The sequence below is a fragment of the Dreissena polymorpha genome, chromosome 7 (genome assembly GCF_020536995.1).
Source record: "Dreissena polymorpha isolate Duluth1 chromosome 7, UMN_Dpol_1.0, whole genome shotgun sequence".
Lineage (NCBI taxonomy): Eukaryota > Metazoa > Mollusca > Bivalvia > Myida > Dreissenidae > Dreissena > Dreissena polymorpha.
The window spans coordinates 79,791,622-79,805,471 of record NC_068361.1 but is presented as its reverse complement, the minus strand read 5'-3'; the positions used below and the strand labels follow the sequence as shown (position 1 = coordinate 79,805,471).

The 13,850-nt window shown below is 36.1% G+C and overlaps 2 protein-coding genes across 22 annotated transcripts in view; one reads left to right on the top strand and one right to left on the bottom strand.

The window, feature by feature from the left end:
• LOC127839330 (A disintegrin and metalloproteinase with thrombospondin motifs adt-1-like) overlaps positions 1-13,850 on the bottom strand; it is a 288,676-nt gene that overhangs the window by 178,264 nt on the left and 96,562 nt on the right. The gene's annotated exons all lie outside the window — the stretch shown is intronic.
• Positions 1-13,850, top strand: part of LOC127839328 (nucleoporin NUP188-like) — a 104,817-nt gene that overhangs the window by 24,470 nt on the left and 66,497 nt on the right. Inside the window, exons 16-18 of the mRNA XM_052367631.1 lie at positions 8-137; positions 3,270-3,431; positions 4,118-4,250. Of these exons, the coding sequence (XP_052223591.1) occupies positions 8-137; positions 3,270-3,431; positions 4,118-4,250 (425 nt within the window). The remainder of the gene's footprint in view (positions 1-7; positions 138-3,269; positions 3,432-4,117; positions 4,251-13,850) is intronic.

Here is a 13,850-nt window from a genome sequence, read left to right as displayed (position 1 = left end):
TGTGCAGGTGTTGGAGCTGTGGTCCGAGCTGCCCCGCTACACAGAGTACCTGGATCGGAACAGTTCACAGGACATACGGCCGGTACAGGATGACCTCATCTGGCAACTGACCAGGGATAAAACACCCTACTCTGCAGGTAATGTGCTCTTAGTTGAAACCTATTTATTTTAGTGTGATTGAATGGAAATCAAAAGGCTTATTGAAACGGTCTTGAATCCATTTCCTGGGTAGAACCAGTATTTAGTTAATGAGGAAGATGTACAGAATGCTACTCCATTAGGGATGAAATTCACGTCATTTCTTGTTCACATTGGCGACTTGTAAGGTATGATGTTGTATGTTGTAAGAAAATATTTTTTGAATAACGATTGTTTCCAAAGATTATTTATATTAGTATACTAAGAAGAAGTATTTTGTTAGTATTTAAGTTTGTTATCTTTCTTACAACTTTATTAATTTGATAAATACTTAGTGTTGCAGGTGGGTCACTGGACTTCTGTGCATTTAAGATAGTTTTGCAATAAAAATTGTTAAAAAATATATATATTTGAACCTTTTAAATTGCATAAGTAATTCAAGGGGTGGGGGTTGGAATATGTCTTTAATATTTTTTAGCTCTACTATTATATATGAAATATATATAGTAGAGCTATCCTACTCACCCCGGCGTCGGCGTGTGCGTGCAAATGTTAAAGTTTGCGTACCACCCCAAATATTCCCCTATGTCCCTTGACATATTGCTTTAATATTTTGCATACTTCTTTACCAACATGACCCCAATCTATAAACAAGAGCAGACAACTGTATCAAGCATTTTGTAAGAATTGTGGCCCTTTTTTCACTTAGAATATGCATATTATTGATAAATCTATGTTAAAGTTTGCGTACCACCTAAAATATTTTCAATCTCCCTTGACATGTTGCTTTCATATTTTGCAAACTTCTTTACCAACATGACCCCAATCTATGAACAAGAGCAGACAACTGTATCAAGCATTTTGTAAGAATTATGGCCCTTTTTTGTCACAGTTACTGAATATTTTGTTAAATTTTGTGTTTAGATCCACTTGACTTCTAAAGTATCAAAGCTATTGCTTTCAAACTTAAAATATTTTCTAACTATCGTGAGGGTACTGTACCTGGCAAGTTCAATTTGACCTTGACCTTTGAATGACCTTGACTTTCAAGGTCAAACGAATAAATTTAAGTTAAATTGCCATAACTTCTTTATTTATGATTAGATTTTATTAATACTTTGACAAAACAACACTTACCTGAATACCACAATGGATTCCACCCACACAATACCCCACGCCCCAACCCAGAATCCCTGCCCCCCCTCCGCCCCTCCCCCACCCCCAACCCCCCCCCCCCAAAAAAAAAAAAATTAAAAAAAATAAATAATTTTTTTATTTTTGAAAGATCATCAAATAAATGACCACACCCCACATTATACCACCCTCTCAACCCCTCCCACCCCCCCCCCCTACCCAACCAAAAAAGATTTTTTTTCTTTGAAACATGGTTAAAAATAAATAAATATTTATTTACTTTATTTTTGAAGGACCGTCCAAACTTCCCACCCAAGCTATTGCTATCAAACTTGAAATAAAATCTTATTAGTTTCTTTTATGTCTTTACAAATGTTCAATAGATTGTGGAAAATATACCTGAACTATTACCTTGACCTTATTTATTGAATAATTTGAACAATTTCCCCATGATGGCTTACGTTATACTGTCAAGCACTCGAATTGTTGAGCGCGCTGTCCTCTGACAGCTCTTGTTTTTCTTGTAATTAAGGTTATTTTGGTATCCATCAATGTATATCATCAGCTAATGACTGCCCTTGGCAAGGGGTGCGAGAAGTCCCTATCATACAATTGGAGATCTTTTGCAACTAACTATCAAATTGTCTCTTGTAATTCAGCTGGGTTTTTTTCGCTTTGTGTCATGCCTGTTCAGTCAGCTGATAACCATTAACCACATGGGACCGCTACTAGTTGGTATTATACAATGGGAGGTCCCATACAAGCAACATTTCAAATTTTCCTTCATAATTCAGTGATTTTTTAATTCGGTCTGAGTTGAGCGGTTAGCTAATAATCACTGGTCGCAATGGAAAGATAGAATGTTTATCAGACAGAGGGAGATCCCATACAACTAACATCTCAAACATCGCAAATTTTCTATTATAATACAGGCAATTTTCATACCCCATCAAGTGCATGGGGTTAACTCATAACCACTGGTCACAAGGGAGAAGCTAGAATTCATTATGCAGTGGGAGGTTAAATAATTTTAAAATATCTCCCCCCCCACCCACCCCAAAGATTTGCTGTTGTAATTCAGGTGATATTCGTATCTTTCTAGCTAGTGTGTACTATTAGCTAATAACCACTGGTCCAAAGAAGCTGGAAGTCTATCACACAGTGGAAGGTCACATTCAACTAACATTTCTTATTTTTTACTGTTATTCAGGTGATTTTTTAATCACTTCCGGCGTTCACGGTCAGCTAATAACCTCTGGTCTTAAGGGGAAGCTAGAAGTCTGTATCAAATAGTGGGAGGTCAGGGTTTTTTTTGGCCCGATTTTATAGCCGAAATTCGGCTATGTTCCCAATCCCAAAAAGTATACTTTTTTCCCAAAATGTGGCAAAAAATTCCCAATTTCCAAAAAAAAAAAAAAAAAAAAAATGTTTTTTTTTTTTTTTTTTTAAAGATGTCTTATGTGTATTTTATCTCAATTTTAATTCAATTACATCTAACAAAGTATTATATGATTTTGTTCTTTTAATTTGAATGATTATAAAGGGTTTTATCAAATTTAGTATTTCCCTAATCAGTGGACTTTTCGTGTGGAAAAAAATGCTAATGAATTGATTCACCCAATTTCATGAAAATGCCGATAAAATTCCCAATTCCAAAGCCATGGGCTATCTTCCCAAAAAGTGGAAAAAAAACCCTGGAGGTCACATACAACTTATATCTCATAGTTTCAATAATTGTTATGCAGATAAATTTCATATCTTCAGGTTATTTCAGTCAGCTTAAAACCAGTGGCCGAAAGGGACAGGTAGAACTCTGTATCATACAGTGGGAGGTCAGATAACACTAACATTCTCTTGTATTGCAGGTGATTTTCGTATCCAGTCTTGCAAGAACGGTCAACTAATAAACACTGGTTACAAGGGGAAACTAGAAGTCTCTATCATACACTGGGCATTCAAAATATAACTACCATCTAATATTTTCTCATATAATTCAGGTGATTTTCGTATCCCGTCTGGTGTATATGGTCAGCTGATAACAACTGGCCGCAAGGGAGAGTTAGAAGTCCCTATCATACAGTGGGAGGTCCCATACAACGGCTGGGAATTGCTCAAGGGGGAAATACAGGAACTGCTCTATCAGATTGCCAAGGGCGCAGGTATGTGTGCACAAAATTATATAAAAAAATTGCAAAATGTTTCTCTTATTTATTCTCTTAGCAGCCTTGACCAGTATACAACAGTTGTAAATAAAAACTTATGTCCAAAACAACCAGAAGACTTTTTCAAGTTTGTTCCTAATGAACAAAATATTTATACATGACAGGTCTATAAATAATTTCCTATTAAAGTGTAATAATAGGGAACTTAAAAAATTGGAGTAATTAGAGAAAATACCTTATCAGATCAGCAATTTCAGCAGATGTATGTTTATGCATGTTTTCAGTTCAATTAACAATATTCATGTTTGGGCAATATTTCCATAATGATAATATACTACCCCTTAACAAAAATGGCTATGGGGGACAGTACCCTTTATTGTAAAAGCTTATCTGAAAGCCTGGATTACGTTATTGAACATAATGTTGATATAAATATTATATAAATTGCAGTGGTGTAGTGGATCTGGTGTCTGCCTAGCGATCAGGAGGTCATGGGTTCGATCCCCACTGTGGGAGCGTTCTTAAGATTTCCCACATAGACACCAAGTACTGGTTCAATGCCCAGGAAAACAGACTCCAGAGCGTTTCAAATAAGCCTCAGGCTTTCTATGCAATCGAGCTAAAATTAATAGGTTTAAACTAACAGAATGTTGAATCAAAACTTGGAACCATTTGCTGTTTAGGTATGGTCTCCCCAGTTCAGATCCAGCGTGTTACGGATGTGACGCTGTTTGTGAGGGCCGTATGTAGGTCACAGCCAGGGGCGGCAGAGGGGCTGGCTGACATCGTGTCCCTGCTGTACATGGTCATACAGAGGTGAGAGGCTATAGAGAATAAACCCACAAGGGTCCTTAAGGGGTAGTACAGACTTAATCCTTGTAGTGCTGAATGTCTTTGGTAATTTAATAACATTTGTATAAAATGCTTACCATAACAATATCTAATGTAAAATGTACCTGCTGCTCTTGTTGAATGCATACATGCCAGACGTCACGATCTCAGCGGGACAGACCTGCTTTTGGGCTCTTTGTCCCGGCATCCCGATATGAGACGATTTGTCACGACATTCGTCAAGAACGATGTAAGGTCTATAAGTTCCCAATAAAATTCGCTTTTCAAGCTCTTTCTGGCTTAAACTTACCATCGCTAAACCCTTTATTGCCCCCAATTTACAACCCACTTCTACTACTCGAGTGCACCAGTGTTGTTTTTGACACCTTATCAGCGATTTATCGGCAACTTAATGATTTAATCAGCATTCGCGCCATGGTGTTTTTATGATAGGGGTCGCCAATTTCTATTGAAAGATGTATTGTACAGAAATAAACGCCACCTGCGTTTTTATTTCATGGCCCAATAAAGTCCAACAATACTATTATCCTGTGTATTATACAACCTTAAGTTATAAACCTGTCAAAACACCGATTTTGTACATCAAACAAATTGAATGCTGACCAATACACATTGATGTTTCTCACAAATTACCTTTCGTTTTCGACGGATTTGCAGAAATTTGTTTGTACATATTGCATCAATCTAAATTTAGAGTTAATCTACGATTGGTTGAATAAGAATAGTGCTCGATGGGCTCACATCGTGTCACATGATTTACATACATTCAAGGGGATATCCCTGCACCAATTGGATGTCAAATTGAGGCAAACGGGGACACCCCATATTTCAATTAATGGAGTGTGTTTACTTCCGGAAAATGGAGAGCGTATGCTTTCACGAAATTCTGAACACACATTCATTGTCAATACTGGGCAGAAATGTAGAGTTTTTGTAAGTAATAAACTGACTACTGACTAAAGAAAAGGTGGAATTATTGATCGTTTTAGGTGTCCCGCTTTTTGGTAAAATGTGCCGGCAATTTTTTATGGAAAGTCCCGATTTGGACCTGCAAAATTCTGGCATGTATGTTGAATGAGAAAACTTATTTTCATTTGTCCATAGCTAATAAAGTCCCTTTAATATTCTAAGAAATCTTTTATTTTAATTTAACACAAATTTAACATTTAGTATAACTCATTTGCAAGGAAGTTTGATGCACAGGTCCCTCATCTGCAAGATTGTCCCCATTGAGAGACATTTAGAAAACATGGACTTGTACATTGGTAATCAGAGAGTGGTATACTTCAATCAGAATGGATGTCAGTCTTTTGGTCTGTTGATAGAAAATTGACCACAGTTTTTTTTATGTCCCCCACTATAGTAGTGGGGGACATATTGTTTTTGCCCTGTCTGTTGGTTGGTCTGTTGGTTGGTTGGTTTGCGCCAACTTTAACATTTTGCAATAACTTTTGCTATATTGAATATAGCAACTTGATATTTGGCATGCATGTGTATCTCATGGAGCTGCACATTTTGAGTGGTGAAAGGTCAAGGTCATCCTTCAAGGTCAGAGGTCAAATATATGTGGCCAAAATCGCTCATTTTATGAATACTTTTGCAATATTGAAGATAGCAACTTGATATTTGGCATGCATGTGTATCTCATGGAGCTGCACATTTTGAGTGGTGAAAGGTCACGGTCATCCTTCAAGGTCAGAGGTCAAATATATGTGGCCCAAATCGCTTATTTTATTAATACTTTTGCAATATTTAAGATAGCAACTTGATATTTGGCAAGCATGTGTATCTCATGGAGCTGCACATTTTGAGTGGTGAAAGGTCAAGGTCGAGGTCATCCTTCAAGGTCAAATATATGGGTCAAAATTGCTCATGTAATGTCACTTCTGCAATATTGAAGCTAGCAATTTTATATTTGAAATGCATGTGTATCTCATGGAGCTGCTTATTTTGAGTGGTGAAGGGTCAAGGTCAAGGTCATCCTTCAAGGTCAAACATCATATAGGGGGACATTGTGTTTCACAAACGCATCTTGTTTTTACTCTTTTCAATATCCAACATTCATACAAAATTTGAACACAGTTTTTTTTTACACTTTTCAACATATGACATTGGAACTAGTCCTTTGTTAAAAATTACAAAGTAAGGCACTGTTTTAACATAGACTTTGGAGCATTCTACCTATTGGGACATGCATCATTATGGGGTATTCTTCAATAAAATTGTTACAAATTCTAGTTTGAGATTGGAGTTTCTATTATTATAAATGATATAGTAGAAATCTAAAAGTAGGTGTCACTGATGAATATGTTGTCATGGATAGAGTGTGATTAGACCTCAGACAGCATTATTTCCTCCTTTTGACATAATGCAAATATTTAATTGATTGTTAACACTCTAAATGCCTCATATATCGCCCAATCTTCATGACATTTGGTCAGAGGATTCTGTCCCAATATTTGGGCAGGGTTTAAAACTGGACCATGTGAGGTAAAAAACTAGGTTACCAGGCCAAATTAGAGAAAAAGCGTGTTGACACTGTAGATGTCACATTTTAAAAACGGGGCAGTTTGCCTTATATGACTAAAGTGAAGCCTTGTAAAGATGCTAGAAATCACATATAAACATGCTAGAAATCACATATAAACATGCTAGAAATCACATATGAACATGCTAGAAATCACATATAAACATGCTAGAAATCACATATAAACATGCTAGAAATCACATATAAACATGCTAGAAATCATGTATAAACATGCTAGAAATCACGTATAAACATGCTAGAAATCACGTATAAACATGCTAGAAATCACATATAAACATGCTAGAAATCACATACTGTAAACGTATAGAAATTCGTCGGTATGAAATTTCGTGGTTTAATAAAAAGCAACAAATTCGTTGACACGTAATTTCGTGGATTTCAATTTTTTTGGAAATACTGACAGTCATAATAATTTAACTTTTATTAAAACAACCAGAGTAATAACGAAGCATAATCTGCTAATCTGTGTTGACAGCAAGACTTTGGGTTAATGTGCACTGAAGCATGAAAGTGTTGCCGAATGCCAATAATTGTCGAAAAGATCGATAAAGCGGCGCACATGTGAGTCCGTGCTCGCTAATTGCCATCAATGTTGTTTTGACAATATGTGCAAAACTCAACGCAATCGGTCTCTTAGTAGTAACAATTAAGTAATAAGGTCCCCAAAATACACGTGTGAAAACCGTTATATCTCTTTTAACTTTAATTTGCACTAATTAACATATGGGATAAATCTGCAAACTGTTAATTTGACGACGTCACGTAAAAAGTATTATTACCCAGACACTTATCCAGAAAACAACATATTATATTAACTAGCATATCTCAATCAAACAATGTCTCTTTCAAAATGGTTGAAAACGGAAACAGTTCAGACATGTTCTCCTACTATAGCAGGATTGCCTGACCTTGCAAAGGCTCAGTCTATGACTGAAGCATTCTTGACACAGGTCGCAAACGATTCAGTGGAAGAAAACATTTTCAATTCGGAAATATTTTAATTAATCAACAAATTGTGTAATGTGACCTACTGAAGTGAAGTAATTATTACAAAAAACAAATATCTTGGATAACCGAAAACAAAAGAAAATGTCGGAAATGACATTCGGAAATGACCGATTTCGGCTAAAAGAATGTATAAATAATCGTTGGTACTTGAATTCGTGGTTCAGTGGACCAACGAAATCCACGATAATTCGTACCACACGAAATGTTATGGTTTTACAGTATAAACATGCTAGAAATCACATATAAACATGCTAGAAATCACATATAAACATGCTAGAAATCACATATAAACATGCTAGAAATCACATATAAACATGCTAGAAATCACATATTTGGTCAAATAATCATGACACTTGCTCAGAAAATTTGTTTGAAAATGGTACAAGTTCATTGAGGCAAAAAAATATATAAATTGGGATATCAATGAGTAAATACCATTTGGGAAACGACAAGGATATGCCCCATGGTGAGTTTTAGGTTTGTTTGAAAAATGACAGAAAGAAATTTACAAAATATTAAAGTGAAAAATGCAATGCTGTGTTTTCCAGATCAACTATTTGGTGATTGGTTATGGTAATTTGACTTTCATAACTAAATCCAGTTTGGTCTAAATTTGTTCGCTTTCTCTTTATATCACATTCACAATTGTGTATTACAGCAAACAGTAGCTTGATTTGCCAAACATCAAAGATTAACAACACTCAGGCATGTTAATACATGCTGTACATATGAAGGTGTATACAAAAATTGTACATGTCACAGATCAATACTGACCTATCTCAAGAACCCTTGCCCCGTAGATACAACATAACAGTTTGTTTTAAATTGAAAGGAAAAGTTTGCCATATTTGTAAAAATGAACTTCAAATTTTCAAATAAAAAAAAAAGATCTCAATGTTCCCTGTGCTTCTTAGTTCTTATTATTCAAACAAATATTATAGCCCTTTTTTTCTATGAGGATGATGTGATGTTGTACATTATGTATAATTTTTGCGTGCTTATAATCAGGCCGAGGTATTTACATGAAATACACGAGAACTGTTATTTGTAGCTATAATTTGTTACTTTCATGGGAAAAGTAAAATTCGGCGATTGAGTTTCAAGTTCAAACTTAATCATACACATCAGAAAGTACTAAATTAAATAAAGTCTTATTTCATAGAACAACACATGGATGCAACAATAAAAATGCTGTTATATAACAAGTTTATAGAATGCCAAACATGTTTTATATATATATATATATATATATATATATATATATATATATATATATATATATATATATGTTGTTATGGATGTTTTTTTTGCAATTCCATGACCTTGATTATACTATTATCAGATAGTCCAACAATGATCTGGTCAGTCTTGGTGTTGTAGCAGACAGACACTGGATTGAGTACTCCATCTTTGGATGGCACCAGAGTTGCCAGTTTCTTTCTTCCCTCACAATCCACCTGTATAACAGTATTGGAGCTGTATCCACAGACAAGCACTTGTCCTGAAGGAGTAACGTGTACACCCATTGGCTCTTGGAGTTCAGGATCCATAAAGGTGGATATCAAGGTGCCATCTGTAGCCATAGTGATGACCTTTTCATACCCGTGTTTGATGACATAGATCCTGTCCCCAGCAGGACTCACTGCACACATATACACTGCAAAACATGGAACATGATATGCATAATTATGGAATATAACATGAATGAGGAGTAAAGATATGTTATATAAAACACGTTGATAAAGTGACGTGTTTCAAAAGTCAACAGGGTGATGGGATAACAATGAAACACAATCGCCAAGTAAGATGCAAACCATGGAAACACTACAGCCATGGAAAATTCCAATTATTATATACCTTCTAATGATGAAAAACAACATAACAAGCCACAAATGCAAAAAATAATGAATAAATTCTGTACATTAACAACAATCTATACATGAAATTCGCCAATATTTACATGCTTTTATGAAGTTGTAATATTACTATGATGTGGTACTGTAAATTTATGGCATCATATATAAGTCAGTTATTATACCCCCACAAACGAAGTTTAGGGGGTATATAGGAGTGGGCTTGTCTGTAGGTTGGTCGGTCGTATTAAGTGTCCACTCTCTAGTTCAAGTTGTTTTCATCCGATCTTTGCCAAACTTGGTCAGATGTTGTATTTTTATGATGTCTAGGTCAAGTTCGAATATGGGTCATGCCGGGCCAAATACTAGGTCATGGGGTAACTTAGTGCATTTTACACATTCATCATGGTGTCCTCTTTCTAATTCAATTTGTTTTTATCCGATCTTCACCAAACTTGGTCAGAACTTGTATCTAGATGATGTCTAGGTTAAGTTTGAACATGGGTCATGGCAGGTCAAAAACTAGTTCACAGGATCACTTAGTTCGTTTTAAACATTGAGCATGGTGTCCGCTCTCTAATTTAAGAAGTTTTCATCCGATCTTCACCACAATTGGTCAGAAGTTGTATCTAGATGATGTGTAGGTCAAGTTCAAACATGGGCCATGCCAGGTCAAAAACTAGGTCATGGGGTCCCTTAGCGCGTTTTCAACATTGAGCATGGTGTCCGCTGTTTTTTGTGAAGACAACATGCAAAATATTCTGTGTCAATGCGGCATGTGGGGGTATTCGTCACGTCTGTGACAAAGCTCTAGCTTCTATCTGTTTGATAACAAAAGGCATTTTGCACTGTGAGATAAAGAAGTCTTATCTGGTCCTGTGTATTTCATACAAAAAATCCATTAGTATTTCAATCACATTAGCGATTAGGTATATTTTAAATAAGTTGAGCAAGAGTACAATATATGCATTAACACTTTTGTTTTTATTTTATTTTTGTTCTAGAATATGATTTCAAAATGTTCATAAGTGTTTAAAGAGATCAACAATAGAGATCATTGTTTATCTGTTTTTAGCTCACCTGAGCACAACGCGCTCATGGTGAGGTTTTGTGATGGCTTTTTGTCCGTCGTCTGTTGTCCGTTGTGCGGCGTCAACATTTGCCTTATTAACTCTCTAGAGTCCACATTTATTGTCCAATCTTCATGAAATTTGGTCAGAAGATTGGTTTCAATGATGTCTTGGATGAGTTCGAAAATGGTTACGTTTGCTTGAAAAACATGGCTGCCAAGGGACGGGGCATTTTTACTAATATGGCTATATATATGGCTATAGTAAAATCTTGTTAACACTCTAGAGACTACAGTTATTGTCTGATCTTCATAAAACTTGGTCAGAAGATTCATACCAATAATATCTTGGACGAGTTTGAAACTGATGCTGGTTGGTTGAAAAACATGGCCGCCAGGGGGCGGGGCATTTTTCCTTATATGGCTATAGTAAAACCTTGTTAACACTCTAGAGGCCACATTTATTTTCTGATCTTCATGAAACTTGGTCAGAAGATTTTTCCCACTGATATCTTGGATGAGTTAAAAAAATGGTAACCTTTGCTTGAAAAACATGGCTGCCAAGGGGCGGGGCATTTTTCCTTATATGGCTATATATGGCTATAGTAAAATCTTATTAACACTCTAGAGGCCACATTTATTGTCCAATCTTCATGAAACTTGGTCAGAAGATTCATCCCAATAATATCTTGGATGAGTTGGAAAATGATGCCGGTTGGTTGAAAAACATGGCCGCCAGGGGCGGGGCATTTTTCCTTATATGGCTATAGTAAAACCTTGTTAACACTTTAGAGGCCAAATTTATTGTCCAATCTTGATGAAATATGGTCAGAAGGTTTGTCTTAATGATATCTTGGATGAGTTCTAAAATGGTTACGTTTGCTTGAAAAACATGGCCCCCAAGGGGCGGGGCATTTTTCCTTATATGGCTATATAGGCTATAGTAAAATCTTGTTAACACTCTAGAGGCCACATTAATAGTCCGATCTTTATGAAACTCGGTCAGAAAATTCATCCCTGTAATATCTTGGACGGTTCAAAAATGATGCCGGTTGGTTGATAAACATGGCCACCAGGGGCGGAGCATTTTTCCTTATATGGCTATAGTAAAACCTTGTTAACACTCTCGCGGCCACATTTATTTTCCGATCTTCGTGAAACTTGGTCAGAAGATTTTTCCCAATAATATCTTGTTATCTCAGGTGAGCGACTTTGGGCCTTTCAGGCCCTCTTGTTATAAAAATACATTTACCTGCATGTGAGCCACTTGTATCCTCATAAATCTTTTTCACAAGCGATCCCGTCAGAGTGTATTGGTATAGGGCAGTGCCAGAGGTGACATACACTGCTCCTTGGTGGTGGGCAATACCATGGGCTGCATATGGTAACTGCAACTTCCTCCCACTCACCAGCTGCCCATTGATCACAGATATAAACTGCACATTTTTATTAACAGTTACAGCCACCTCACTGGATGTGATTTGGCAAATATCCTCCGGATAATCAGACACATCACAGTGACTTGACACAGTGTAATGCTGGTCCAACAGCTTCAGTTTCTTATTATAGTAATCTGTGACAATGACCTGGCCACTAGGCAGGCAGCAAATGCCATAAATACTGTAACTCTGATCCGTGTCACTTGACATTCTCACACTATACTCCAATTTCATCATAACAGTCATCACCTGGTTTGGGTTCATCTTCAGAGACTGCATACTGTCTTCCAATCTCCCTAGACTTGCCTGTTGAGACAGGTACTGCTCAATGTCAATGTTTGCCTGGAATATCAGTGACCTCTGCAACTTAACAGGGTTTTCCTTCAGATATGCCTCAGACTCCTGTATTTTGTCCAGACATTTTCTGCTGGCTATGTACTCAATTTCTTTTTTGCTCTTATCACAAAGGGCATTAACAGCTTCACTGAGTTGTTTCAGTTCATCCTTCAGTCTGGTGCAGTCATCAACATCTTTCTTGAGAGAGGTTTGCAATGTGGTCCGAATTTCATCCAGTTCTTTCAAGGTTGCTTTTTCTAATTCATCCAGAGCAGCATTTAATTTCTTTCGCAGGTATCTGATTTCTTGCAATTTTTCACTCCACGATACCTCCACAGACTGAATGCTGGACTCTCGTGCACTTTTCAACTTACTAAGTTCATCAAGAATAGTTTGAAGATTGTTTGACAACTGTTGCATGTCCACTGACATGTTTTTGACTGTATCAGAAATTAGAGCCACGTCAGTGCACTGTCTGAAAAAGCAACAGGTATCATAATTACTGCTATTATTGTTAAAATGTATGCAATACCTAACTGAACTAAACTATATAAAACAAGCCATGCCTTGACAAATATTTTGAGTCTAAATTTAAAACTCTCTGTTCTTGTTCATGTAAAGGGAAATTGAAAACTTAAGTGTACATGTACTACAAAGTAAAAAGTTTATAAAACAAGATTTTAACAAAAGTGATAGCCACCTAACAATAAGAAACCTTTTTGATTGAAGATTTTGCATAACAATCAATGTACATGTATGCCCAATTTTGTAACATAAACACTTAAAATTATTGATTGGCATCTTTCAGTGATGTCTTAAACATTACAATTATTAAATATTTATTATAATTTAGAATAACTGTTAGAATTCATAAAACAACTGTAAGAACTGTGTAGTGCAGCTGAAGAATGAACATACAAATATTTGATTTGTTCATATGAATGCAGCCAACTTTCTATTACCGGAATAACTTACAAACAATAGACTTAACCCAGATTGGGCAAGACTTTGGAAATACCCACTTATGCAAGGTACAATCAAGGCTGCCACATTTAATTCATTAATGGATGATTCATTCAAATTATCAAATTATACTGATTGATATGGTTGTGATTTTAAAAGGATTCAAAACGGATCAGCTTTGTTTGCACCATTTGAGATTGGTGAGGTTTTCTACAAGTATTCAATTATTGTGTGCAACTTACCTGTGGTTCAGAAAAGCACAATCTGTGCAACACAGCTGACTGTGGTCCTGGCAAAACATTTTCAGTTTCTTGTCCTTGTGGACATTACATTTAAGAAGCAAATCCT